Genomic DNA, 26,260 nt, shown 5'->3' with positions numbered 1-26,260 from the left:
AGATGCTTCTGTGGGGTAGTCCATTAAACTGAGGACTTTGTGAGGATCAGACTAAACTGAAATGTGAGGGCAAGTGACCTTCAGCACCAAATAAAGCTGCATCTCAAATCCTGTTCAGACCTGTCCTGTTTTGCCACACGCTGACTCAGATGTGGTGCTTGAATACTCCAGGAGGAGTATTGTTGTTGATCTAGGTTACATTGAGTTGTGCTAATGAGATGATGCGAAACTTCTGCTGGGCTTTTATTAGTGGGGTTTCACAAGCTTGTTTAAGTGCATTTCTATAAGACTCTGTATGAAAGCAATACCAAGGTATCTTCCCCTTTACCCACTCTTAGGGTGATGCTTGCCAAGAGTCCAGTTTGGATAAGTATTTTTATTTGTGTTACATGAGGGAACCCAGACCTCCCAGACCATTCTGGGAAAGCTCTCTCCTCCTTCACTTTCTGTAGAGGTTTCAGGTTCTTCCTGTTATGGTATAACAAGAATAAAACAAAAGTAAAACAATGGTAGGACAGGGATTTGTGAGCCTCATGCCCATAAATGACTAGTGACAAAATTAATATTGCAGGCTTTTGTCCTAACAGAATACAAGATTATTACACACTTCACTCAAGACATCATCTCTTGAATGATCTATACTAGTAACTCTCCAGTTTGTATGTGCTGAATTCCTGTTGGAGCATGTTCTTTGCATTTCTGGCAGGTTTTTTTGCTCTCCAGCAATACACAGTGAGCAATGGCTATACCTATATAATATACTGTATCTCCATCTGATAAAGGACAGATCCTGCCCTGCAGCAGGGTAGGGTTGTTGATGCACATCCTAAAAAATGAATTGGCGGTTTCCACAGCATCGGAATCTGTTTGGCTTGAGACAGAGGTGTTTGACCTAATTTGCTTGCAATGTGTCTAGCTGTTTCGGCCCTATGAAGCCACAGAGTGGGAAAATGTTGAAGGTGGACACAGTTATTGGATCTTGCTTGACTTTGAGAGACCTATGCAATGCTTTTGGTGCCTTTTTGTCACTGCAAGGCTGGCAGCAGAGGACTGCTAGAGAGGCTGATTTGTCCCAAAGCTACCCAAAAACAAGTGTCCTCACGTTTGGGAAGGCCCCTTGCTACATGAGCAACATGCAGAGGGTGAGCTTCCTGCAGCAGAAGAAATAGGCCTGTCTGTCATGTGGTCTCTGAGACTTTGTGGTAGACACAGCAGAACAGCCGAGTTATCCTGCAGTGCAGACCATGAGTCTACGTGGTGCAGCAGCACTCTGCTGCATCTCTAGATGTTGTTGTGGAGCTCTCATGCTGACCACTGAATACCTTTCTCCACTCCTTGTGGCCTCTTTCTCAAATGCAGTGGTCAGATATAGAAGGCAAGCAGTTTTTCTCTGAACAGATAGTGTTAGAAAGCAAGGCCTTAGCAATATGCAGAGCTGAAATGCACAGGCTGTACAGTGTGGAGGATGGAGAGGCAGGGACCTCTATGTGAGACTGGCTGCCTGATGTCACTCCTTTACTCTGAGTATTCCCATTGCCTGTGTCTGAACAGTTGCGTTTTCATCTCATTAAAATTCTCAGATAAATCGAGTTGATCAAGAATGAAGTACTAAAAAATGGGGTAATGGCTGGTGATAGCAATCCATTCTGATAAGCAGTCATCTCATATTGACCTTCCTGACATTTGCATTTGTATCTTTCCGCTCTCTGTCTGTATTTATATTGTGGATAACTCACCAGTCTGTACACATATTCTCCTCTATTGCATTATGGGAAAAATAGCATAATTGTCTGTAAAATTGCTAATCTTTGCACTTTTCAGGATTACTTCCTCGACAGATAATAGTATGCAGCTGTACTTACTGTGGTGTGTGACGGGGAATGTTTCAAGTTATTTATGTCTTTTTCATTTGGTTCTTCCCCAAAAAAGAGCAGAGCAGCCAGGGCATTGTCTGTATGGGAGCAAAGGGATTTGAGGCAGGTACATAACTTAGTTGTCCCGTCGCTTTTGTAATTCTTCATCCTCTTCCTTATCTGTGAAGTGAGGAGTGGCTCACAGGAACGATGACCTTCCTTAGCAGGGGGATTTAGTCATGATGGGACCTATAGGAGCTGGAGCAGAAGAAATAGTAGGGTTGCAGCTGAGCTGCTCAGCACACCTCCATTGAGAGATCTGCAGTGTGGGAGGCGTCTTGCAAATTGCAGACTCGCCCAGGAGTAGCCCAAGGGCATGGGAAATCGTAAATCCAGAAAAACTGGTCTCTGACTGAGCAGCAGCTGTGTGGTCCCAAACTCTCACTCAGTCATGGGGAGCTGTTCCTGGGCCTAAGCTGGTTTTAAAGAGCACTGTAGGTTGAGAGAACAGCTGCTGGCTTGGCCTCCACTGCCTTATTGTGTGCTTTGAACCAGCCAGCCTCTGTCCCACTGTTAAACTTTTTGAGTGACTCCATCTTGCACCACCATATTGCTGAGCAGCCAGACCAGGATCAAGCAGTGAGAGCTGGGATAATCATTTCTGTCTCAAAGTAGTCCCCAGGTAGTCCTTTGGATGAGTTGGCTTTCTTGGGGAAGCCTGATCTGGACTGTATCTTCTGGAAGCCAGCGTGCTGTATCCAGAGAGGAGTAAGCAGGTGGACAAGTCCATGCTGCCAGAACAATTCAGGTGGAAAGAGATAGACAAACTTATCCTGTCAATATGTCTGTGCTACTGCAATGAGAGGAAGAGATAGATGATTTTGTGTGTGTTTCCTCTCCTGGTCTGCATAGGGTGTCTTACCCCCTTGCTGTATGTGGTTGTATTTTTGCATTGGTTTTGCATGGCAAGGTTTTGGTATCGGGAGTGGGGGACAGGGAGCCCTGCAGGGGTTGCCTCTGAGATGCTGCTAGAAACTTCCCCTCTGTCTGACAGGGCCAATGCCAGATGGCTCCATGATGGACCCACCACTGGCCAAGGCTGAGCCCATCAAACCCCTGTGCAGCAGCAATTGCAGTTGGAGTAGGTGGGTGCCCGAGGGAGGCTGTGATCCCATGAGAAGCCTGTGCTGGAGCAGACTCTGGGCAGGACCTGTGGACCCATGGGAGCCCATGCTGGGGCAGGTTTGCTGGCAGGACTTGTGACCCTGTGGGGTCCCATGCTGGAGCAGTTCATGAAGAACTGCAGCCTGTGGGAGGGACCCCACACTGGAGCAGGGAAAAATGTGAGGAGTCCTTCCCCTGAGGAAGAAGGAGCAGCAAAGACAATCTATGATGAACTGACTGCAACACCCCTTCCCCCCCAAACCCCGTGCCACTGGAGAGGGATGAGATAAAGTCAGGAGGGAAAAAGTCAAGAGTGAAGTTTAGCCGAGTAAGAAGGGCTGGGTAGGGCAGAGGTATTTTAAGGTTTGCCTTTATTTCTCACTACCCTTCTCTGATTTGATTGGTAAAAAATTAAACTAATTTTCCCAAGTCAAGTCTGTTTTGCCCATGATGGCAATTGGTGAGTGATCTCTCCCTGCCCTTATCTCAGCTCTTGACCCTTTCATTGTATTTTCTCTCCCCTGTCCCATTGAGGAGGGGGTGATAGAGCAGCTTTGGTGGGTGTCTGGCATCCATCCACCCACCACAATTTTATAGGCAGAACAGCTGGATGGGGTTGAATGTGCTGCAGCAGAGGGTGCTTGGTGGCAGGTTTCCAAACCTGGGAGTCAGCAGCAAGCACCAGGCCTACTTACACATGTTGTGTAATCAGATGAGTTTTCAGCTCCCTGTGCATTTCTCTAAGTCTTCCTTTTGAACAGCCTCTTTCTTTGCCCGAGAGAGATTTTCATGCTCTTATTTCAGACAAGGATGCACACACTAGATATGGAAAATTCCCATATCCATATGACTCCAGTATATCAAAGGGCTAAACTTAGAAAATCTAACAAAAAAGAGCTTCCCCTTCCTGTGATCTGACATAACATTTCTTGGTTGCTGTTATTTTTACTGTGGAACAGCTTAAATCTATTTTGGTTGGGCACTAAGTGATGGCTACAGCGTGAAAGAAGAAATTTGTTTCTGTGAAGTCAGGCAGCCGTGCTGCAGCTTCAGGGCTCTGAGGGCAGCCTGCTCAGGCTGAGCATGTGCCAGCGCTGTGTTGGGGCCCCCAGACAGTCCTACTCAGCTCTCTCGAGCCCTGCCCACTTGGAGAGAGTCTGTGGGGCTCAGCTTTGATGGCAGTTAACTTTTTCAACATCTTACAATGAGCGGGAGTGGTGATAGATTTTAACACACACATGCAGACCCCGATACCTTACTCATCCTCCAGATTCTTGGAGGACAACATAGGAAAGATGTTGTTTTACTGGCACCAAAGTGGGGAGACAACTTCACGCACAATGGGAATTTGTAGGAACTGGCCATGCCTCTGGTTTCACAGGTCTCTTTAATACATGGACTTCCTTTTACTGTACACTGTTAGGACCAGGACTGAGCCATCCCCGTCTGGAAAATGTGCTGGTGTAATCGTGCTCTGCTGGAGCACCTTGAGCTCTTGTTGTCAGGAATATATCATTCAAACTTTCAAACTTTTTTACTCATTTTTGTTGGTAGTTTTTTTGATTGGTTGGTTTTTTAAGCCATCTCCTTTGTTAAAACTGGCTCTGTGGAGCTTTGAGCTCATGTTTTATTATAGCTGTCTGCTCTGCTTCAGCAGCCTTCTGACTTGTTTCCGAACATCCCACACCTGCTTTCATTGAGATGGACTGAAGGCAAGCAAGTGGGGTGTTGGGAAGAGACACCATTGCTTGTTGGCTGCAATATCCCAGAAACCTGTGAAGCAAGAATTTATGTCTGGCTTTTTTATAATTTTAAGCTTCCGACAGACAGTTGTGTAGAAAGGTTCCTCACTCTGAAACTTTAGTCATCTCCAGATACTTTTGCTCAGGTTCATGATGGTGCCAGAGGGATACATAGGGAATGAAATTGCAGTGTTCTTTGTCCTCAGTGAAAGGTCAGTCAGATCTCTGTACCTGAACCTGTGCTGTCAGGAGTTTTGGGCAAGGAGTCTTGCTCATGCTGTCACATGAAGGATCATGCTGTGATCTAGCATTGGTGACGTTTTCATGACAGCTTGAATAGGGGAGAAGTTTGTAGTTTCTCAAAGGAGCATGCATGTGCCCTGAGGGAGCCCTACAGGCACTGAGGTGATCATTACTGGATTTTGACAAGATCTTAACTGATGCTTGCATAGGCAAATAATTCAGCTCAGCAAGTAGCTGCTGTGGTCGGCTCGCTAGGATGAGATGCTGAAATAAATGGTCAAGAGCTGAGTCTTGTGTGTCTCTTTTCCTAAACAACTTATTTGTGCCTCCAAGGCTCAGCCAAAGTAAAGACTTTTTTGGATGAAAGAAAAGTTTGGGAACCTTCCCCTGGGATCAAAAAAAAAAGTGCCTTTCTCTGTCATCTTTTGTAACAGAAAGCTATCATAAAGTTTTTGAAGCTGCCTGTTATTTTTAACTTGTCCTTTGTCCTTCACTGAAAGAAATCACATCTTCTCTGACAAAAGAGTGCCTAGCATGTTATGTACATACACACACGCACATTTTTGAGTGCCTGCAGTGAAGTTCAACACAGTGTTAAGAAAATGTTGCTGAACAAGGCACAACCATGCTAAAGTTATTCACACGGGGATCTGATTAAAAAAAAAGGTTGAAAATAAACAAATATCCCCCCCCCCAACAAACCACTGGATTGAAGAGAGTGTGATGAGAGGAGATGCTTGATGAGCTGGTTTGGGAAGTGCAGTAGGCTGGCTCTGAATCTGTGACTTGGATATCTGGCCTAGCATTTTGCAGGTGCTAAAAGTGTGCTTCCCATTAAAAGCTGGCAGCTGCAAGTGTGGCAGGGTGTCTGGCAAGGGGAAGCTGAGCAGCATGGCTGTTCACTTACTGCATGGCTGCTCCTGCCCCTGGGTAGCAGAGTGAATGCTGGCAGCATGGCCCTCGTAGGTGCCCAGCCTCTAGTTCATTGCCAGAATGGCATGATAAGTTGTCATGTTTTATGGCAGACCTATGGCCAGGCTCCAGGTCAGAGATTTATCACTGTTACCTGTGCTCCCTGAAGTATTTAGTGTCAGTATTTCCTTGAAACAGCACCTCTGGTTGAAAGCCATGTTGCAAAACAGCCTCTGCTCTGCAACTGCTGCGTTGTACAAGTTTTGTGCATGATTCTGCTTCTGTGGTATATACCAAGTGTATTCAGCCCCATCTGAATCTTGCAGGTGAGTGTGGGAACTGGGAGCTGCCCACAAAGTTGTGATTCTGCTGGAGATGGCATTTTTACCACTTGCTTTATGCTGCTTTATCCTCATTGCATAATGCAGCATGATGCAGATAATCCAGTCATCATTACAAAAGGATTTAAAACTCCTTTTTAATCAGAAGTAATTTTTAATAAAGCTTTGCCTTGCTTGGAGGACTGTTCTCTTGGCTTGTGTGTTTAAGAAAAATGCAGGAGGCTGAGGGAGGTGGGAGGGAACCAGATTAGGGAGAAGGGAGCCGGGTGCTTCTCTCTGGCTCCGAGGCAGCTGGTGGTGAAGTCCAGAGCTGTGGGACATGTTTCCACTAGCACCAAGCATGCAAAATCCTTATGTGTGCAGATAGAAGCATCTAGTAAGTGTGTGCTTTCTCTGAATTTTTCCCTCACAGAGCAAACTTTTGATGGCTCGCTCTAGTCCCATCTGGCTTATGCTTCTCCTTTCAACCCTCTGCATCCAAAACACTGGTAGTCTTCTGGGGCCTCCTGCATCTCAAAACAAACTGTGGTCCTGGACAAAGTGCAGCAGGGGAAGGGGTGCTCTTTGCTTCTCTTCTAATGGCCATTTGTGTGTGACTGATCTTGTTCCTTTGGTTGTTGCTCTGCCATTGTATTGTGTAAAGTGAACTGTCAAAAATAACACATGAACTCTGAGTTGCCCAGAAACATGTCCTCCTCTCCTCCTGTATGCTGGCATTTTGCCCACTTTTCTGGCAGCAGCCAGCTTTTGAGCTGCCACACCTGCGTCACCTCCCCTCAGAGCAAGCCTGGCTGGGGGCCTGAACTCCAATGCTGAACGACATTTGAGAGCAAGCATCCTGCTGCTTCAGGTGTTTTTCAGTCCCAGTAGTCCTCACTCTTGGGATATCTCAACCATATGCTTAAGATGTCCCTGAGTCTCTCCTCTTCGATCAGTTTGAGTAAATGACTGGGAAGTTTTAAGGCTGGCTGTTCCTAAGACAGATCCCCTCTGAGGGGATTGGTGCTGGGCATATCCAGAGGAGAGCAGCAAGGTTGCAGTTCAGGTAAGTTGGTGAAACATCTGAAGGAGAGGGGCCAGGGCTGTGTTGCAGTGACACTGGTAAGTATATCAGAGTTATCACCTGCTGGAAATCTGCCTGGAGAAAACCTGAAAGTAATACAGGTTTACAGCACAAATAGTTAGGGTACCAGGAAGGAGCTCAGCTCTGAGACAGTCCCATGATCTCCTGGGAAGGTGCTGGGGAGTAGAGGAGACAGTGGAGGAATTAAGTGTTCTCCTATCAATACTGCTGCCTCCCTGGGATGCTGATGAGTTTTTTACAGGCCCCAGGGCTCTTTCCTGTTTCAGTAGCAAGCATGACTACCACAGAAGTGATTTTAAGCAGCAAAAATGGATGTTGCAATTTACCTTTGGGCACTGAGAACCCAGACCAGATGGCACTTAGCAGGCAATGAGCTCTGCAGCAGTTAAGTAGCAAAGCTATTGTTTCTGAATTGGTGTGACTTACCATTGGAAGGCATTTCAGTGGCAGAATAAAAAGTAGTAAGAATTGGTTTTGGCAGAGATAGTAAAACAATCTCTAATATTAAGTCTATAAGTAAACACTTTTCCTTGGGCAAAAGGTATTTTTAAGCAAAAGCTAGCTATTTTGTTGATTTACGGTTATTACTTGTCACTTGTTTGGATATTAGGGAACTAGATGGTTCAGAGAAGATGGTTAATTTATTGGAAGTGCTAAAGAATCACCACAAAAATTAAAAAAATTTAAATGATTAGTTTTCATCCCCTCTGGAAAGGGAACAAGTAAAAGCTATTAATAGTAAAAGGATAGACAAAGTTTTGTTCTTGATCATTGAGCAGTACAAAGCCAGCAGCTTGCTCAGACTTCGAATACAGCAATTTTGGTAATAACAAATATATTTAAAACCAAACAGAGAAGATATGAAACACAAATCAGTTCTCTACATCTGTTGACACAGGGAAACTCGGGCTCTGAGCTTTGTGGAGTGCTTCTTGGACACTGCCATGTGCACCAACAATGCTTTTGTAGTGGCCTTATGCATGAGACCAAGAGGAAAGTTGGCCAGTGGTCTCGGTGCTCTGCTCCCTCTGATTTTAGCTCTATAGCTTGATGCAAATCTACACCACACTATGTCTGAGAAGGAAGAAAAACTTGACTAAGGATGTACTTACGAAACTTCAGTGTAAAGGGAAAAAATATATGCAGAGAAGCAAATTATATCTGATGCCCTTGTAATTAAGGAAATTTCAGGTTCCTAGTCAGCTAACACCATACCTGTGGTCAGCATGTAGTGTGGGGATTGTTATTAGCTAGTAGAAAGTAGGTAGCTTTGTAGGGAAAGAGCCAAGGAGGCATTTTGTTTCAATTAAGCATGAGCTTAGAATAAATTGTGATGTACATGCATAGACCAAATTCTGCAGTAAAGTGACTTCAGTACAAAGTCATGTTAACAGATTAAAACAGAGATTAGTTTAAGCCAGTTCAATAACCAGGTGAAACAACTGATTTAAAATTTGAGCATGAGTGGGACCTATGGTGTTTAGACTTTGCTCCTTAGACTAGTCAATGATGAAGGGTAAAAAAAAAAATGTTCCTGTGTTTAAGTGGGCTCTGTGTTTGACCTGCTGAACAGCAAATGTTTTAGAGTGACCAAAATAGCTTTCCAGAGGAGTATTGCGCATGCATCTCACCTTAAATGATCTGGGAGAGAATAGTTACCACAACAGGTTTGAAAATATAGCACCTTCCAATTCAGTTTGCAGAACACACTGAAGCACTGGAATGGCCCTAAGGCTACAGCAACTCATGGAGCCAAGTTACTTTCACCTAGAAAGGAGTTTATTTAATTTCAGGGAAAACTGTTGGGCAGGACATGTACATGCATGTCTTGCATGTGTGTTTTGGTTTGTTCTCCTTTTTCTTGTCTGGCAAAAGGCAAGTAAATAATAAAAATATAAAAGCAAAAAGGTTACTACAAAGGTAACTTCATGTCTTTCACTCCCCAGCTGGACTTTGGTGAATTTCTAGAAGAGGGGCTTCATGGCCAGGATCCTACCTTCAGGCATGGCATGCATGCACATCTATGGGGAAGGAGCAAGTCAACAAGGAAAAAAACTTGACCCAAGTGCTCTTCCAGCCTTTGTCTGTCTTCAGCACAGAGATTTGTGTCTTCAATAATGCTTAAAGACACTTTGCCAGTAAATGGTCTGGTCTCTTTGTGAACCCTTGTATTGCAGCAGGGAGTTCTGCAGCTTGTGCTTCCTATTGCTTTTCTTCAAGTGCACCACACTGTACCTGTGTCGAGGCTTTCTAGTGTTTGAGTTGGAGCAGGCAGAAAATAATCAGTCAGTTCAGGGTGCAATATTGTAGCTAGACTATTGTGAGGAAAAAATATCTTGCAGACTCGCCTAATTCTCTAAATTTAGCAGAAGGGCAGGCAGAGGTCTGGCCCTGCCTCATAAGTTGTATAAGGCTGGAAGTCAGCGGGACTGAGTCTTGTAAGCCCTGCTCCAGGGGCTGGCTTTTCACATGGCCAGCTATTAATGTGTTGTGATCCAAACATAAGAGCCAGAGAGGTAGCAGGATGCTGACCAGTCCTGGTAACTCCCTCCAAACTTCAGTGAACCCTGCTTGTTAACTTTGTTTATTATATTAATGTCATTGAGAGCTCTTTTTTTTTCCTTTAGTGGAACCTGCTTTGTGCTGATCATCTGGATGAAAGAAGGCTCAGCATCTTCACTGTGATGGAGGTGTAATTGCTTTGGAATTACTGTTTAGAAAGGTGGACTCAGACTGGTGGGAATTGTTGCTGTTTGAACTATCTGCAGCCGGTGTTGTCTGGAGTTCAGGTGGATGCTCTGTGTGTAGTCATGCCTTGCTGTTACTGGGTGAGAACAGACAGGTTGGGACTGGCTGCAGCTTTCTCTCCAGCTGGTGCCTTGCTTTGGCAGATTGAGAAAGTGCTCGTGGCAGATACGGCTGAAGGGGTGGAATTAAAAATAACCAAAAGGTAGATTCTGGGCTTGGTTACTCAGTGACAGGCCTACTTCTATTCTGGGATGAGGATAATTCGCACTGAGCTCATTACACCATGACTCTCCCTTAAAATGCCTTGACAGTCAATTTCGTTCCAGCTAATAAGGTCCTAAAATGTTAATGAGGCAAATCAATTTTTCATGGCTTTGTATTGCAGTCGTCAGAAAGTGCTGTGTTGCAACCTGCTAATTCAAGAAGCTTTTTAGATATTAGAAAGACAGCAAAATATTCAGCAATTTGGAGGATGCTTTGTTTTCTCAATTTCTCCCCAGTGCCTCTTCTCATTTTTCTAAACCTTTATGCTGTGCTGTTTGCTTGTCCCTTTTGGTCACATCCTTTCTCCAGTGTCTGCTCTGGTCAGTAATGGGAGGACATGGCTTGCTCCCACCTTCCCCACTGCACAGGGAGAAGGATGGAGTGCCCAACAGAAAAGGTAGAGTTGAAGCTGGACAAGGGAAGCTGCTCATGCTGAAATACTATTTGAAGTACACTGAGTTTGATGGAACAGAGTGGAGAAATGACATCATGTTCATCCTCCTCTCTCATCTTTTTGGAAGGGGCAGTGGTGTCAAAAGTCACAACCTTCTCTCCTCATGGCAATTTGCTGAGATGTCAGTGTTACCTGGCATAAATGCTGTCTGTGCTCAGTATTTCATGGCTGCTGAAAGAGGAGAGAGAAGTTGCATTCATTGTGTAGCCACATGGTTGGTAGATCAGTTACCTGCACTGGCTTAGGAATAGGTTAGATGCCAACCATCCTTTCTCTGAGCTGCTTATGTGATACTGTCAGAAGGTGACAGAAGGGCTCAAACTTTCATGACTGCTCCTGGAGTTATTTTGAAGGAACTGTTTTGATCATTTTCTACTGCTCTCCACATTCTCGTTCGTGAGTACGCAGATAGTAAGTACCAAATCGTGTGGTTTGGGAAATGCATGGGGTTTTTTTGTTTTACTTTTAATTGAATTCCAGTTCTAACTATAATTAACTTCCCTGTGCCTGAGAAGAAGATAATTAACTAATGTTTTGGGACAAATGTAGATTTTTCCAAGTTTTATACTTGGAAACCTTGTACTGTCACACTGGGAAAGGATGATTTCAAATAACTCCTGAGGGGATATTAGTGTATAAGTTGTAAATTGGTACTTTGAATAATTATCCTCCTGTAGCTACTGAGTCAAGCATCCAGAATGCTTTCCTCACAACTCCTCCACCCAGAGGTATTCTCAGTTCAGTGCCAAAGGCTTCACTAGAGCTTTTGCAACCACTGAGGTGTGCCAATGTCCTCTTCTCCTGTGAGAGTGATGGGTTAAGATCTAGCCGACCTTATAATGACTTGGGGAAGGAGGAGGGTGTTTAACCCCCTTAAGCCTTTCAGACCATAGCTGGTGTTTGTGTGACTCTCCCCTTCCCTGAGTGGCTAAAATTAGAGTTAGTGATTGCCAGGTAGAGCATCTGTTTCCGTGTGTCTCCTGGACAGGCCCTGCAGAGCACCTTAGCCTTTGACACAGCCCCAGGCTTCCTGCCAGGGTAATTAGTCTGGTAGCTCCATGGGTAGGAGATAAAGCCCAGGGTGATCTCAGCTGCTGTGGGGGAAGAGCTGCCTGGGCTTGAGCTGAGCGCAGCTTCTGCTGCAGGTCTGGGGTTCCTGGCCTGGAAAACTGCGGCTCTGGGTCCTGAACCTTGACTTGTCAGCTCCAAGCTGAAAAGCACTTCTCTCTGTTTCCAGAGGTTGTTTTGTGTTTCTGTCATCTCACATGAATTAAGAGCCTTGGGAAAACAATTTCCTGTGTAGCCAGCTGGGAGAATATTCAAGGTGAGCCATATATATATCAACAGCTAGAGCTGTGAGGCCTGGAGATGAGGTGATGGCTTGACAGACACCTGGTCCTGTGAATGCAGGAGCTGGAAAGCTCTCCAGTGCTTGGATCAAGCAGGAGCTCCTTGGCTGAGCTTGCCCCTCTGGCAGTTGTGATGCTCTAGTGTGGATCTGAGCACACCCAGGAGACTGCTCTGTGTTCAAGGAAGGTGTCATTGTTGATGTTTTTGGTCTCGAACCCTTTAAAGGAGAAATGGCAAATTGCCATCGGTTTCTTTTGCATTTTTTGGAAAGCTCTAACCCTCTCCCTTGCTCTCCATATCCTTTTGTCTGTGCTATTGCCTTCTGTTCTTGGGGAATTACCTCTGCAGGCTAGCCCTTTGCCTTGCAACTGGCTGCCTTTCCCACTCCACATTTCCAGAGCAAGCTTTCTTTTTGTTTCTCTTTTTAAACTGTATTAAATCCCAGGCTCATTTGTTCCTGAGTATGTGCTCATGTGCCACCCCGATGGGTGGTTCTGCTCAACGGTGTGCCCTTGTGATCAGTGGTTACCAACAGAATTGTCTTCTCTGTTGCTTTTTATTCACAGCAGTCTCTCCCACTAGGGCACTTTCACAGGGTGGAATTTTTGTTGTTGTTTTTGTTTGCTAGTATTAAGCTCCTTTAACTGGGACTGCAATGTGAGGCTTATGAAACTTTTGTTCATAATGTGCATTTCACCATGCTCTGCTCCCTTTTGTGATTTCTCTGCTTTCAGCTTCTTTATTTTTGCTATGTTTGTAGCCAGGAGAACAGCCTCCAGTGAGAAGAAAATTAAATCCTAACTTGGAGGTCTCTATCCAGTCCTCTGCCTCAAGCAGGCCAAGTAGATAAGGTCGCTCAGGACTCCAGAAATAAATCAGCTGCAGAGTTCTATCTTTCTGGGGAATATTTTTGTGCGTGACATGCAGGCAGTGCTGTGAGGAGCATATTAAAAATTCATACCAGTACAGAGCAGTATTTTCTGTGCGCAGTGCTTGAGAATAAGCTTGTGCATCATGCACAGCAACATTTGTATGAAGCAAGTAATTAATTTCATCTAAGCAGAGAGTAGCAAAGACAAGATTTAAAGGGCATGGAGTAGAAGCAGGCTGGTTGTGAGACACCATCTCCTTCCCCCTCCTTCTGCCAAGACTCCTGGCAGATTTCTTCTCTACTGTAGAGCTGGCTGCAAGATCCCAGTGTGTGAGGGCATTGCCTGTGCTTACAGCAAAGGGGGAAATCTGTGCATGTGGCTGTTGGACTCTTCCTGCCTCTGTGACAGCTTTGATCTAATTGTGTAAGTGCTCTGGCTATTGAACCTCAAAACAACTAACAGCCAGGCAGAGAAGCTGTAGCTTCTCCAACCGCAGTCTCTTTGCAGTTGTTTGGATGAAAGGGGGTAGGACTGCATGCAAAGCAAAGGGGTGTCATGTAAGCCCTGTTTTTCGACTGCTATTGGAAACCAAGCATGGAACATGTACTTTTGGTATGCAGGCAGTGTTTAAGTGTTCTCTTCTCTACTTTCCTGAAGGCATGACTGCTGAGTGCTATGCTGAGAGATGTCACAAGCAAAGATTAGTCAAGGGAGGCTTGACAGAGAAGCAGTTGAGGCTGAGATATCTCCTGTCAACTCCACTTGCAGTAGTTGCTGTCTGAAGCCCTTCAGCAAGGAGGAAGAGTGAGAAGGGATTTAGGGCAGGAGAGCATATGAGCAGTGGGGTTGCAAAAACCGTAGTTGGAGCAGCTCTGGGACATGTGGTGGAGTGAGTAGGTCAGTGCTGAAGCAGGGCAGCTGTAGGAGCAGCTTGGTTTTGGCTGTCTCATGCCCCTGTCGTGAAGCGTGGGTGCTGTTTCTTCAAGATCTCTAGCAGACTGAAGAGAGAGAAGCAGCACCACAGAGCCAGGGCCATGTCCTGCTCATCCACTCCTTGCTGCAGTGTGTCCCAATGGGGCCCAGACAGCAGGAATGACAGCATGAAAATGACAAATATCATCAGGCTGATACTGTGCAAATGTCTTCTCCTGGGAGCTCTGAGAGAGAGGAGATGGCATGGCAGGCTGGACAGAGTGTCTCATCCTTAGGCCCTTGCTGCAAATTCTTGATATGTGAACAGGGAACCTTGTGCCGCTTAGCACAGCCATGGCAGTGGGAGCTGGGTGAAGGCAAATGGTGGGATTTTCTTCCTTGTATTCAAAACCTTACTCTCTGTTAAGCAGCCAAGTAGGCTTACAGCTGGCCTTGTCTGGATGCCAGCATGGAGTAACCAAACACTTCTGCAAGTACTCGCTTTTCTTGCTGTCAGCCTCCCTCCTAACTGCCTGATTTGTCATGGGTATCTGGCATTTCATGGGTATTTCCTAAAGGTCAGGGAAGCCTGCTTTTCAGCAAGTGTGGGTCTGATGGCTGGCAGGAGCTCTGAGGGAGGCATCCCTCCCCAAATCATAGTAAATCAAGGACAGAAGGTATAATGTGGCTGACTGTGTATTTCACCAAAAATTTTAGTCTGATGCTTTTCCGTGTTTCTGGGCATATATGGCAGTAGAAGTGTCTTCCTTGTGCACTGAGTGGTGATACCCAGTTAAGCTCCGTCTGGCACATGCAGTTGTCCTTGCTGGCTGCAGGCGTTGGCCTGGCCTGGGAACCCAGTGCAAGTGGCAGGAAGTTGGCTGTGTCTGTTCTGTGATAAAACAGTGGTAGTGAAGAACATCTTGCTGACATAGAAATATCTCCTTCAGGTGAGCTGGCTAATGCTGTGAGGAAACAGGCCTTTCTGGTAGAGCTTTGAGCATGGCTGAAGGTTTTTCCCTGCCTTTCCCTGTGACTACCCACATACAGCAGGTTTCTTTTAAATGGTGTGGGCAGCGTGACTCACTCAGCCCATCTGCCTGGGCAGAGTTTACAAGCCAGCTTATGCTGTGGCCAAACTGGCCATGGTAGTTTCATATCAGGGTCTTGGTTTGTGTCTCAACCTTAGCCTGCTGTACAGCACATTTTACCCAGTTGTGGAGACCAGTTTCTGTGCCAAAGCATTGGGAAGGTGGCCGTGGGACAGATACAACTTTTCTGCACTATTTGTGCCATTGCAAATGGAGAGGCAGCAAAGGAGCATCTTCCAAAGCATGTGCTTTCTGTTTGCAGGTGCTTTTAACCAGGCTTAGCAGGTGCCTCTCTGCTATCAACTGAACTGGGACTTAGATGCATCTAAACATCAGGCCTTGGTCAGCAAATACACAGCTTTAAAGTACCTTTGCAAATAGAGCTCATGCTCTCAAATCAGATGAATCATGTTAAGTGATGCAGATTTGTCTACTGAAAAGTGATGTTGTTCTTTAAACACTCAACTATCTTAGTCTTTAGCCTTCAGATGAAGTAGTTGGAGTTTTGGTTAAAACCTTAGTGGCTTCTGTGGAAGTTAACATTAAAACAAAGTCCATGTCGAGACTAGGATAAGCTTTGTGGTTCTGTGTGTGCCATTGTAGGCAACCTTTCAGAGAGGACAGGCGGAACTGAAGTTTCCAGTAAAATTTGTGACATGCTCATGGAGGAATGTGCAACCAAAATACAGACTGGGTAGCCTGTACACAGGGACAGAACAAGTGCTGCAGACATGAGCTGCTCCAGCTGCATTTAAACTTTGCAGTTAAACCAAGCAAACACCACCACATGCCAGGCACTTAGCTTTTCCTTTTGTATCAATCAGTACAATACTTCATTGGATCTCCTCTTTCCTACCCTACTGTAGCCCTGAAGACTTCTATTTCTAATCTCCTACAGTTTGAATAATTTCTGAATAGAAATGTGAGGTTTCTGAAACCTCCAAAAGATTCTGGGCCTGGAGAGTTGTATCCAAGCAGTGTGTCTCAATGCTTGTTACAGCTCTAAGATTGCATATTGCAATCGAATTTACACTGGCTTTTATTCAGCAGTGATGTGAAATGTGATTTAGACAGTTATACCTGATGTAGTATTGCAATGAGTTTATGCAGCAAAGATGACCAGTTTGTAAAGAGAAGGGGATGAGAACACTATAGTGGAAAAGCAGTGGGACATCCCGTAGCTGAGAGAGGGAGGAATAGGAAGGAGGCACAGGTAACCTTCTGTCCACTTGGTGCACGATATATCTCATGGAGCAATTGTGAGAAAAGCCTTTCTCCTGAGGAACAGTGTGTATGACAGCAGGAAATGGGAGTGGGGCTGGAGGAGATGTGGATGGGACTGGGAACAGAGTGAGGTGAGCTTTATCCCAGAGGCAACCTAGAAGGGAAGGTAAAACCATGAAGAAAAGGAGGGTGACTGAAGAGCAAAGGGAAGGGGTTTGCCTGCAAATCAGGCATCTGTATTACCCTACAGCAATCTCCTGTGCTTGAGAAGTCACCATCTAAGTATTTCTGAAATGGGAAGATGGAAATGGGAATGAAGGCTCAAGCAGACAGACCAGTCTTATTGCACACCTCTTGTTTAAGATCTAAAGGATATTTGCCCTGTCTTTAAAGCGCATAATGGTGCACTGATTTTATGACACATCTTTCAGAGATGATGTTTTCAGTTAGCAGTATTGCAGTTTGGAAGTCAACCTGGAGTTGGAAACTGGGAACTGCTGGGATGTGGAGCCCTGTGGTGTACGTGCTTAATGGAATGCAGTGCTGTTTTCAAAGGGTGACAGCTCATGTAATTGAGGACGCTGCCTTGCAGACTTAACTTTGAATTGCAAATCACCATCACGATTCTTTTTGTTTGGGAGAAGTGTCTTCCTTCCTTAAAAGCTGCTGTGCCAGTTCAGGTTTGAGTGTAGGTGTGAGACAGGGGAGATACTCAAACCAAATGTGAATTGATTGCAGGTTATAGTGGCAAACTGGAATTACTGGCCCTACAAGTGGGGTATCTCTCAAGGGGAACTGTGTGTGTTCCTTGCAAAGCCCTCCCATCTGTTTTCACTATATGAAATGACGTGCTTTGGAAAAACCAAAGGATTTCAGATCAACTGTTTCATGAAAGTGAGATGAGAAACTGTGTGAGAAGGAGACAGAAGGAGCATTTGTAGGGCTTTGGGTATGATGGGGCTGACTGTTGTGCCATTGCTGCACAGGCTGGGCAGTACTTCTGCAAAGTGTGATTTCTTTACAGTTTTTCCTGGGGTGCCTGACAATCTCAGCTTAGACACAAGGAGACATTTTCTGATGTTCTTTAACAGGAGAGGAATTTATTGCAAGTGCATTTAAAAATAGAGGAGTCCAAGGACCATCTGTCTTGAGTGTTTTAGTGGAAGTGGGGACAGCTCATGGTGGCTGCTTGATTGATGGGTCCAGAGAGTTTTGTGTGGACCTGTGGCGGCAGCCCGCTTACAGCTGGCCTGCCTCTGTAAAGACAGTCACTGATTGAGCCAGTTGTGGCCTGGTGACTCTGCTTTGAGTAGGTCTGTTTAGCAGCAATGTAGGCACACTCAGAAGAATTGAGCCCTTGCTGGGCATGAATGCTGTCATTCCAATTGCCTTTGAGAGCAGATCCTACCTGCCAGACAGGTATCAAGAGGTGTTTCTGCTGCTATTGGAAGTCTAAGGTGTGGCTGGACTATACTGAGGACGTGGCGTATTGATGGCCAGGGGATCTGCCCTGCTGAGGCCAGTCATGTGTGGAGTGGAGCCAGGAAGAAACTTGATTTGCTCTGAGCGAGCTGTTGGGGAAGTGTTCCTCAGAGCTGGGCATATCTCGGCACCTGGCTTTCCCCTCTCACTGTGCTGACCTATGTGTGCCCTGAACTACATGCTGCAAGGGTGCCAGCAGTGGGGAGCTGCCAACTTGGCACTTGGGCAGCGGAGCTGACGCAACTCATTTCACAGAGGGATACCATGCGTTGTGAGAGCCTCCCCACTGCTGCCAACTCCATGCAGAGCTCTTATCGCCTCCATTATGGAAAAGCTGACAGCTGGGAGCTGGATCCACATGCTCAGCAGACTGCAGTGTAGCAAAGGGCCCTGACAGGATGCAGCAGCAGTCCCATGGCAGTTGTGGCAAGTGTACCCAGGGAGAGGGGCGTTAGGGAGTCTTCCATCTAGATGCTATGAATCCCTAAGGAGCTATCGAGTCAAGAGTGCAGTGATTCAAAACAGAGATAGGAAAGATGGCAGATGTTACATTTGTGGCGACCAGCATGTCTCCAAGCTGTAAGCACCAGGACATTCACCATGGTTACATGGATGGGATTGCTTGGGTTGCAGTAAGCCCTCTTACTGTGCTCACTTGCATCAGTCATGGATACCTACTTGGTGAGGGGAGGGGAAGGGCATGCTAAAAGCAAAAATTGCAAAATCTGCCTTGCTGATAGTTAAATATTTTTACTGTTTTCCTTTATTCACAGGAGAACTGCTGAGTCAGCCAAGACCAGAGGGACTGACGGAGATCATCTGTCCCAAGAACGGCAGCGAGCGAGTTAATGTTGCCTTGGTTTACCCCCCCACTCCTACTGTGATCAGCCCTTGTTCCAAGTGAGACCAGAAAGCAGACCTATTCCCCTGTCAGTAGACTCCAGAAAGACTATGTAAAACATGCCCTTGCTAAGCAATTTTTTCTGGAAGGTAGCAGCCCCACAGCCTGGGGACTGTTCTAATTACTTGTGGATATAGACAGCCCATGCAAAGGATAAGAAGTACAGGGAAATGGGCTGAGGTGTTCTCTGAGCTATGTTGTGGCAGATGTAAGACACATAGTGGGCAGGACAGATCAGGAGATAATGCAGTCATGAATGGGTTTTGGTAGGATGGGACCTTGGGAGATTTCTGTCCACCCACTGCTCCATGCAGGACCACCTTCACAGGCAGGTTGTATTGCTTGGGACCTGTATAGGTGAGGGTTGGATGACAAAGATGGAGGTGCTACCACCTCTCTGGACTCTAGAGTTACACTATTCTCCTGGAGCAGAACTTTTTTTCCTTCTGTCCCATCTGAGTCTCCCTTATTACAGCTTGGCTTCCATTGCAATGAAGATGCACTGCTGGCTTGTCTTCAAAATGTTCTCCCCCAAATCCCAGGCCAGGTGGACCCCAGGCTATGGTGGTGCATGGGGTTGTCCTGTTCTAGGTGTAGAGCTATGCACTTCTCCTTGTTGACAGCACTGTCGTTGGCCCAGTCCTCCAACTTGGTGAGGTCCCCTTGGACAGAAGCACTGCCCTCTTGTGTACCTATAGCCTCTGTGTCCTTCATTCCACAGAGTGGGAATGTGCTTGGAAAACAGATGTACTGTGGTTGGAACAAACACGTGTGGAACAACACTCACAAAAACAGCCAGTGCCTTGGCTTTTTGATGCATGGGTTTGCTTTCAGAACAGAAATTCAGCTGTGGTCTGTTCTAATTGGAGTGGTGCAAGGGAATTTGGTAGGGAGCTTAGAGGAGCAAGCTGAGTGTCTTGCTGGTGGCTGCTGCTGTACTGTATGTGAATGCCGATTTCACTTCAGTGTCTGACAGCAGCTTTGGATGCTGTTCTCTCTGTTCAGTACCATCCCATTCCAAAATACCACTTGATGGAGAATAGCTTTGGTGATGGGTGGGTGTTGGGCTGTGTGTGAAGGTGATGTTGAAGTGCCCACCTGGGGCAGGAAACAAGGTTGCTGCTCTGATAGTGAGCCACAGGTCACTACTGCCTGTTTGTTTGGTCCTTCTGTGTGTGTACTTGGCACAGCATGTTTCTAACCTAAGGCTGCAGTTTTTGTTGTACTGTGCTGGCAGGCTATGCCTGTGCACTTGTCCTCCTGTCCTCCAGCCTGCCTTCCACAACGTCTGTTAACTGTGTCCCAGTTTCACAGTCACTTTGCTGGCAGGAAACTTGTGTTCTCAAAAAGGCCTGTGTTACTTTTAAAGACCTCATCCTCCCTATTTAGAAGTCTAGAGAAAATTGTGTGTCTTAGATTATTCATCACAAGCATTATGGACCCTGCTTCTTGTGCTACATTACTTTTTCTTTATCCTTTCCTTTTCCAGATAAACCGTCAGTGCTGGTGCCAAAGGTTTTCCACCGGGCAGAACATGGCTGATGCTCTGCAGTGCTCCCATCTCTCCAGTTGTGGAGTTGTATGCTGACGGGGATCAGTGGGACTTTGGACTCGGAAATGCTGTGGGGCAGGGGCAGCTCCCAGGCTGGGGCCTCGTGGCTGGAGTGGATGCAGTCATCTGGAGGCTGGGAATCACAATGAGGCATGAAGCAAAGTGCTGCAGATGGCAGGGCTGCTGGCCAGAGGGGAAGCACTGGGGATAGGTTTCTGTGGACCCATTGATTGCGTGTTGAAAAACCATTTGGATCTCATGATGAATGTAAAAATGTTCTTGGTACCATTTAATTCAGACCTGCTTGGAGGAAAGTATCTTGAAATGAGCTGTAGCTGGATTCCCTGGATTTGTTCCTGGACAAGTGAGTTTTGTGGCAGTTGGCCAAGGCTTTGTTGGGAAGTGGGTTGGTGCTGTGAAACCTTTACAATTGCTCCACCACAAAACAGTTGGCTGTGTCCCATGCAGCAGACTTGGGCGGTGGCTGGCAGAGCGGGAGGAGAAGCAGGCTGGGAAATGTTTCCTGCCTTATGCATTCACACATGCTGTGCCATGAAGGTGGTAAGGATATGCTATAATCACACAGGGATGAAAGCAGGGCAGTCAGTGTGCCTCTGGCACCTGCCATTTGTTCCTTTTCCCTAGCCCCCAACAGCTCCTGGTCTGCTGTGTCTGGATGCTCTGGTACTGCCATTGTGGTACTCTCCATGCATTGTGTCCACTAGAGCAGTAAAAATCTAGATCCTGGTCCTCCTCCTAGCAAAGCCACCCAGGCATCTTTGTGCAGAGATCTGGTGAAGCAACGTGTGGCTGAGTTGTACAAACTGGCCTTGATCCCCCTGGCAGCTGTGCTTCATGAGCAGCCATTCTCCCTCTCCAGATGTGGGAAAGGGCAGGCTGAGCACTGGCACCACAGTGCTCGTGTCTCCCCTGACTAGGTGGTTTTGAGGACTCCTAAGATGTTGCTGTCAGTTTGTGCCCTACAGCTGAGCCTTGGTAACTGTGCTGTATGTGTCCTGCTCCATGCAAATATTTGATTTGATATAAATCAGCAGGAGGCAGGCATTTCCAGAGCCAGGATGCCTTCATCGGAATGTGGATGGAGGTCTGAGAGATGAGGGACTTAAAATACTTGTGTCAACCTACAACTCCTAGCAATTTGGGGTATGGTGGCAGACCTGGGATGGGTGATATTAGTCAGCAGGCAGTGCCCGCCAGGATGTGAGCTGGCCAGGCCTGCAGTCAAGGCAAGACAGTGACGTGCATCCTGCTGGGACCTGCTGCTGTTGCACAGATGATGTTCCCCTGGCTTCTGATCCTTCAAATACCAGCCTTGTGTGCAAGGCTGTAAATACCCCCATTGACAAGAACTTAACACTGGGAAGTGCAGGGCAGAATCCACTCCAGCAGGAGGTTGCAGACGCCAGGTAGAAGAAATCAAGCCATGTACCTCACTTCGGGGGGGGGGAAGCTGCCAAATGAAAGCTGGCAGCTCAGTCAGCTTCGTGTCTCTTCAGGGTATCATTCCAGCTTGGGAGGGAGCTTGTGCTCAGATTTCATATGTTGACTTGCCACCTCTGGCACTGAACTTTCTTATTCCTGTGAGAATTTGATTGTGCTTCTGTGTCGCTGTGGGTAAACTGGGGACTCAGAATTGCCTATGGTGGCTGGAAGAAGTGGAAGGGAGGTGAGATCTTTGAATGGTGTCCGGAATAATACTGGGAAACTCCCTTGTCCTAAGTCTTGCTGCCCATGAGACATGAAAGGCCCTGGTATAGGCAGAACTTGTGTTAGAGCATTCCTAGTGTCACCTGCCATACTGGGTGGCCTTCTCCTCCTGTTTTGCTGCTACTCACCTCTCTTTCCATTCTCCATAGGAAGAAACTAGCGATTTGTTGCTGTGACGTTGCGTGGAAACCACATTGTAAAGAAACCACAAACTGGAATCCTTTTCCAGCCGGAGGCCTGTTTCCCAGTGTGCCCATCTGGTCTGGGATGCGTGAGCATTGAAGGAGTGAGAGGACAGAGCAGACATCTTACAGCCTGCTCCTTGGGACTGCAGCCCTCCAGCCGGGCCGGGCCACCTCTGCGGGAGCACGGCACTAGCTGGCCTTTGCAGGCACTCAGTCTGCTGCTGTGCACTGAAGCTGTAATGCTGGGAGTGTGGCAGTATAGAGGTTGATCTAGTTGGGTCTATTTAATATGAAACAGTGATTGCTCATCCGCCCACTGTTTAGTAGCTGGTGTAACTGTGTTTTCATCTGAATTTTTTTAATATGCAAAAGCCATTTAATTTTCTATGCAGTTCAAAAACTTCTCCCCTTTGCAACTGCCTGGTGGGAGATCAGTGCAGGAGAACCAAGCCAAGTGGCTGATAGTACTCTTGATTTTGCTGTCACTGTCTTTTAAGGATGCATCCTCGAATCATAGTGTCCCTTTGCTGAGCTCCTGCCTCAGATCCCACTTAATATTCCTGAGCCCCAGGGATGCAAGCCCTGTATTTTTGAAGGATCTGTCATTTTTCATGAGTTAAGCCACAAGGAAAGAGGGCTTGAATGCAGTGCACCAAGAGCAGATACCTGAGTTCAAAGCATGTTATGTTCCTGCTCTTGACCCTGCTCAGAGAGTTACCAAACTGTTAAAAATGACTAAGGCCTCTGTGGAGCACCCTGCAGCCTTTACTCAAAGTGTATTATAAAGAGGTCAGAAAGGACTGGGGACTCAGTTGTCTCCCTGTGGAGCTGACAATGAATCTAACCTCTTTGGAATAGGAGGAGCATCTGGTACTAGATGCCTACTTCACTTGAGAGGACTGTGCTGGTTTTGCTTATTGGTTTGCAAACCCCTTGCTTGTTGACCAGTTGTTTTCCTACTGAAACTGGTGCAGGCAGGTTTGGAAGCAGAGGTGACGAGCTGCTTTGCACTGCAGGACTTAGAGCAGCTTGAAGATGTCCTGGAGTACCTTGTGTTATGCTCTGAGGCAAAACCTGGGATTCAGATCTGCATCCGTCCAAGTGAAATTCCCAGGATAACAGCTTTGCCTAGTGTGTCTGTGTAACACGTGAAAAATTGCGTGTCCCTAAGCAGCATACAGATCTGTAGAGGTGAGTGAGAGGGAACCTTAAGGATGATGCTGCCCATCTAGGTCATCTTAGGGCTTGCAGGGGTACTTGGAGGCTTCCGGAAGCTGTAGAGGGTCCTGGGTGGTGGGACACTTCTGCCTTAACTGTGCTAAAGGCAAAAAGGTCAGAGAAACAAGGTTGTTTCCAGCCTGCCACAAGGCCAGGATGCCTTTGACTAGTCTCCTTCCATAGCAGTGCTGTTTTTTCTGCATTCTGTCTCTGCTCTGAGCTTGGGGGATTCAGCTTTAAAAAGTTAAACAGAAATAGAGACTAGATTGGGGTTTAACATGCCTTATGGTTTCTCAGATCAGATGGAAGAGACTGGGGGCTGCAGAAGCATGGGTCATATCCCTTGCAGCATCCTCCCCCCGCCACAGTTTCATGGTGGCTGTGAAAACTCAGTAGTGTATTTGGGTACTGCTTTCCCAGGAACTCAAGATGTGCTTGGCTGTGCTGTAGCACTGGAGCTTACGTGGGTCCCCTTCCCCTTTGTACCTCTGAGGCAGTTAAAATTTGTCAAAGCAGTAGAGGCTTCTCATTGTGAGGAGACAGATATGGTTTTGTCAAAGGGAACTGCAAACGTTATTTAGGAGCTCACTAAGTGAGGCGAAAACCCACTGGCTCACTCCTGCAGAGCCAGATCCCAGAGCTTGGTTCTTCTTGCACCTTTTGGATGAGATCTTGGGCCGGCATCCTTGGAACAGCAGTGTGGGGAGGTGGAGATGCTGCACTGCAGTAAGCACAAGAAGAGGCAAGTAAGTGGGCCTCAGTGTAGCACTCATCACACGCTTCATGGCTCAGTTCATGGACTGTAATTGCAGGTATTCATATAATCTACATCACTGGGCAGGACTCTGCGCACACACACACACATGCATGCCCAGACATACACGCAATACACCCACACTTGCCCACACATCCTCGCCAAAATGACTGAAAATAAAAGTGATCTCAATCTCCAGGAGAGTCCTGGCTGTGTGATTTCTTTTTCCTCTTACAGTACCTCCTTGGGCTCTGCCTCTGGAGTGGTCTGCACCTAGATCTTGGAGATCTGTGCTGTTAGCAGAATCATCGAGAGATTTTGCATCAAGTGAATCTGAGCATAGAGCCCCGTGTTTGGATTAGTATCGATGAACCATTGCCCAGTCCAGCAAGGCAGGTGATTTCTGGCAAACAGCTTTTTCCCCCCACTGCATTTAGGGTGTTTTGTGGGTTTGTGATGCCAGCTCAGTGCCTCACATTGGTACCAAGTTTGCATTCTTGTAGAGCTTGGTTCCCTGCAAACCCTGCTCAAGGTCATAGCAGGGTTCAGAGGCAGAGCAGTAAGGCAGATGGGCCTCTGCTTGGCAGCAGGGGCGTTAGCGGCAGCACTAGGAGGGTGAATTAAAAGAGGGAGCGAGTCCCCTCCCACTGCCGTGGTTTAACCCCCGCTGGCAACTAAGCACCACACAGCTGCTTGCTCACCACCACCCCCCGGTGGGGAAGTGAATAGGGAAAAAAGTAAAACCCGTGGATTGCGATAAGAGCAGTTTAATAATGGAAACAAAGTAAAATATGATAATACTAATGATAATAATTGTAATGAGAGAGGAATAAAACCCAAGAAAGACAAGTGATGCACAGTACAGTGTCTCACCACCCACTGACTGATGCCCAGCCTGTCCTCCAGCAGCAATCAGCAGCTCCCAGCCAACTCCCACCCCCCTCAGATTATAAACTGGCATGATGCTCTGTAGTATGGAATATGCCTTTGGCCAGTTCAAGTCAGCTGTCCTGGCCATGCTCCCTCCCCAGTTTGTCCACCTTCTCATGGGAAACTGAAAAGTCCTTGATTTAGAGAGTAAGCACTACTGAGAAACAACTAAATCATCAGTGTGTCATCCACATTCTTGTACTAAATCCAAAAAAACACAGCACTGCACCAGCTCTAAGAAGAAAATTAACTATCCTAGATGAAACCAGGAAACCCACAGTACTGAGCAACTGTGTGACCCCACTTCCACCACCTCTCTCATCTGGAGAAGACAAGTTCAGTGTGGCACGCACACCGAACACAACAGGTCTAAGGGAAGCGATGTCTGCGTCTGTAACAAGATGCTGTCATGCCACAATGGGACAGGAGGCATGACTGCGAGTGGGTGGTGGGGCCCGAGCCACAGCAGGGCAGATGAGATGATTCTAAGATGCTTAGCGGCTGGCAGATGTGGAGGTATCGGCACGGTTGCATCAGGTGGGTGACATATGTGTCAGCCTGCATCACTGAGGGACACTGGACTACATTTCAGGGTTGTGGGAAGCACCAGCAGAAAATTAACTGTCCCGTGATGAACAGAGAGGCCTCTCTGCTTGCCTTCACCTCCTGGCCAAGAAGACCCAGAGGGCTCACACATGTCTTAAGCCACCCACCCCACCCTGCTTGCTGACTGTGAATTAAGGAATGCCGGGAAGAGCAGGCAAGGCAACTTCCCTGGCAGGAAGGGGCTGGGGACCAGCTGAATCGTCCTGGAGGCCGTGACCTGGCTGCCCCACGTTCCACGGGTATCCCAGAGCCGTGTTTAGGGTGCTCTGCGCAAAGTCAGTCTCACGAGAAGGAACACGGAAGCACAGATGAGGTGTCTGTCCAGCGTGTTTCCCGTAACGCGGGCAGAGCTTGCAGAGAGCTGCCGTGACCCCAAGCCCAGGCGGGACTGCCGGGCAAAAGCTCAGGAGGAGAGAGGCAGGAGCATGAGGAGGAGGCGCTGCTGCCGAGGAGTAGGGCCGGGGGCTGACAGGACAGCCGGGAAGGGGCGGCCGGGGGCGGGGGGGAACTGGGAGGCGGGTCCGCGCAGCTGTGCGCGTCTCGCGGCGGTGGCGGCGGCCGCGTCTGTGTAGCAGCACCGCCCAGGGGCGGGTCCTGCCCCCGCCGGGCCGCCGTCCCCTCCGCTGTTCCCGCCGCTGCCGCCATGGAAG

At 47.2% G+C, this 26,260-nt stretch overlaps 1 protein-coding gene across 1 annotated transcript in view; it reads left to right on the top strand.

Annotated features, from left to right (window-relative positions):
* MFHAS1 (malignant fibrous histiocytoma amplified sequence 1) overlaps positions 1–24,272 on the top strand; it is a gene marked incomplete at its 5' end in the record, with an annotated part of 35,127 nt that extends 10,855 nt beyond the window's left edge. Inside the window, 3 exons of the mRNA XM_027635774.1 lie at positions 18,510–18,636; positions 20,127–20,553; positions 22,067–24,272. Of these exons, the coding sequence (XP_027491575.1) occupies positions 18,510–18,636; positions 20,127–20,130 (131 nt within the window). The remainder of the gene's footprint in view (positions 1–18,509; positions 18,637–20,126; positions 20,554–22,066) is intronic.
* Positions 24,273–26,260: the final 1,988 nt, after the last annotated feature.

This window comes from Corapipo altera, unplaced genomic scaffold, assembly GCF_003945725.1.
Source record: "Corapipo altera isolate COAL_440 unplaced genomic scaffold, ASM394572v1 22b, whole genome shotgun sequence".
Classification (NCBI taxonomy): Eukaryota; Metazoa; Chordata; class Aves; order Passeriformes; family Pipridae; genus Corapipo; species Corapipo altera.
Note: the sequence above shows the minus strand (reverse complement) of the source record. Positions and strands in the feature narration are given on the sequence as shown.